The 2,500-nt window shown below is 48.6% G+C and overlaps 1 protein-coding gene across 5 annotated transcripts in view; it reads left to right on the top strand.

Moving 5' to 3' along the window:
- Positions 1-2,500, top strand: part of dock3 (dedicator of cytokinesis 3) — a 442,683-nt gene that overhangs the window by 260,237 nt on the left and 179,946 nt on the right. For all 5 annotated transcript variants that reach the window (XM_064967497.1, XM_064967500.1, XM_064967498.1 and 2 more), the window contains exon 7: positions 596-680. In XM_064967497.1, the coding sequence (XP_064823569.1) occupies positions 596-680 (85 nt within the window). The remainder of the gene's footprint in view (positions 1-595; positions 681-2,500) is intronic.

Below are 2,500 nucleotides of genomic sequence, written 5' to 3'. Positions count from 1 at the left end.
AAAGCAAGTGAAGTAGATAATAAACAAAAGTGAAATAAACAATAAAAAATTAACAGTAAACATTACACATACAGAAGTTTCAGAAGAATAAAGACAATTCAAATGTCATATAGTATGTTCATAATATTATGTTGTAGCGATGTGCAAATAGTTAAAATGCAACATTGAAAATAAATTAACATAAATATGGGTTGTATGTACTATGGTGTTTGTTCTTCACTGGTTGACCTTTTCTCGTGGCAACAGGTCAGAAATCTTGCTGCTGTGATGGCACACTGTGGAATTTCACCCAGTAGATATGGGAGTTTATCAACATCGGGTTTGTTTTAGAATTATTTGTGGGTCTGTGTAATCTGAGGGAAATATGTGTCTCTGATATGAGCATCCGTCTCTCTCTCCCTCTCTCTCCCCCTGTCTCTCTTACCCCCTCTCCTCTCCTCTCTCTCCCCCGTGCCTCTCTTACCCCCTCCCTCCCTCTCCTCTCTCTCCCCCGTGTCTCTCTTACCCCCTCCCTCCCACTCCTCTCCTCCCCTCTCCCTCTCTCTCTCCCCACATCTCTCCTGCCCTCTCCCCTCCCCTCCCCTCTCCTCAACAGACACCTGGGCCTGGACCTTGTACCCAGGAAGGAGTTTGAAATGGTGGATGCAGACCAGATCAGCGTCTCAGACTTATACAAAATGGTAGGTACTTTTGTCAGTACCGGCCTCACAACCGCAAACCACGAAAAACGAATTCTGATTGGCTGGTTTGGGTTGGCTCTTCGATGCGTGTGCCTGGCTCCCAAGTGGGTGGGCATATGCCCAGTCATGTGAAATCCATAGATTAGGGCCTAATGAATTTATTTCAGTTGACTGATTTCCTTATATGAACTGTAACTCAGTAAAATCCTAGAAATTGTTGCATGTTGCATCTATGTTTCTGTTCAGTATATAACAGGTACAGTAGACATAATTGTGTTGTTTAAGCTATTTTTGATTAATGACAACTGTCATCGCAGCAACAAAACAATGATGAGCCATTTATTTATTTGTTGCAACAGGTCAATCATTTAGTTAGCTGAATATCTGGAGCACGAGAATATCACAAGCACAGAATAGTGAATGGGAGGGAGACATCGGCAATATGATGAGGGTCTCTGATGAGGGTGTCTGCCCTGGTCTTGCTCCTATCTCTGGGATGGTGCTGAGTCCGATGAGGGTCTCTGATGAGGGTGTCTGCCCTGGTCTTGCTCCTATCTCTGGGATGGTGCTGAGTCCGATGAGGGTCTCTGATGGGGGTGTCTGATGAGGGTGTCTGCCCTGGTCTTGCTCCTAGCTCTGTGGTGGTGCAGAGTCTGATGAGGGTCTCTGATGAGGGTGTCTGCCCTGGTCTTGCTCCTATCTCTGGGATGGTGCTGTGTCCGATGAGGGTCTCTGATTGAGGTGTCTGTAACGGCCTTGAGGGTGAGGGTGTCTGGGGTGGTGCTGGGGTAATGGCAGTGTGTTTACAGCCCTGGCAAAGTGGCTGGCTTGGCCAGAGGACTGAATGGTAGAAGGCGAAAGACATCTACAGATGTAGGATCTTAATTTGATCGCCCTTCAATGCAGGACATGTCAAAACTGTAGTGTATTTGAGGGTTAAAAAGGCTTCTGAAGTTTGTAATTTCCACTTGGAAATGTCAGACTTGATTCCCCCTTATGAACAATGTATCAACCCTTACAAAAAATAATTAATTAATTATAATCCACGTAATACTTCACATGTACTGTTGCTGCAGGATTATTTTCCTGCTGTAGCCATCTTGGCTCAAATGAAGATCCTACATCTGATGTCAGAGGTACGTCAGAGTGGTGGGGATGGGGAGAGCGAGACCTTGGCACCATGGCAGGAGGAGGCAGGGTAACTGGGGGATGCCTAGTGTTAATGGACACTCACATCTAAGACGGGATAGAAGTAGATGGATGTGGGCAGGCCTGGCAGATATGACACATACCGGGGGGGGGGGGGGGGGTGACAGGAGAAGAGAGGAGGACGGAGGGTCTCTGAGGAACGATGGCAGGTGATAATGGACACTTGGGTTGTAGGTGTGGGGAGATTACAGTAGTTCTCACCTCGGAGAGGGTGGATGTAGAGGGTAGGGTGGAGCGTAGGGGAGAGGTAGGGGGGGGGTAAGTGAGAGGGTAAGATGGTAGGGGTGAGGGGAGAGGGTGGGGGAGAGGTAGAGTGGAGAGAGGGAGAGAGGGGAGTGAGGGAGAGAGGGGAGTGTAAAGGGAGAGGGGAGGGGTAGAGTGAGGAGAGGCAGGAGAGAGGGGAGGGGTGGAGAGAGGGGAGGGGTAGAGGGAGGAGAGGGTAGAGATAGGATAGGGGTAGACAATAAGGGAGAGGGTAGAGGGAGGGCAGGAGGTGTTGGGTATGATGCTTCTCACCTTGGATCTCACCTTGAATAAAAGCTAAAGAGAAGAGAGGGTGGAGAGGGGGAAGAGAGGGTGATGAGGGGAAGAGAGGGTGAGGAGGGGAAGAG

The sequence above is a fragment of the Oncorhynchus masou genome, chromosome 6, assembly GCF_036934945.1.
Source record: "Oncorhynchus masou masou isolate Uvic2021 chromosome 6, UVic_Omas_1.1, whole genome shotgun sequence".
In the NCBI taxonomy this organism is placed as follows: domain Eukaryota; kingdom Metazoa; phylum Chordata; class Actinopteri; order Salmoniformes; family Salmonidae; genus Oncorhynchus; species Oncorhynchus masou.
The sequence above is the reverse complement of the archived record's forward strand: the minus strand, read 5'-3'. Positions and strand labels throughout refer to the sequence as shown.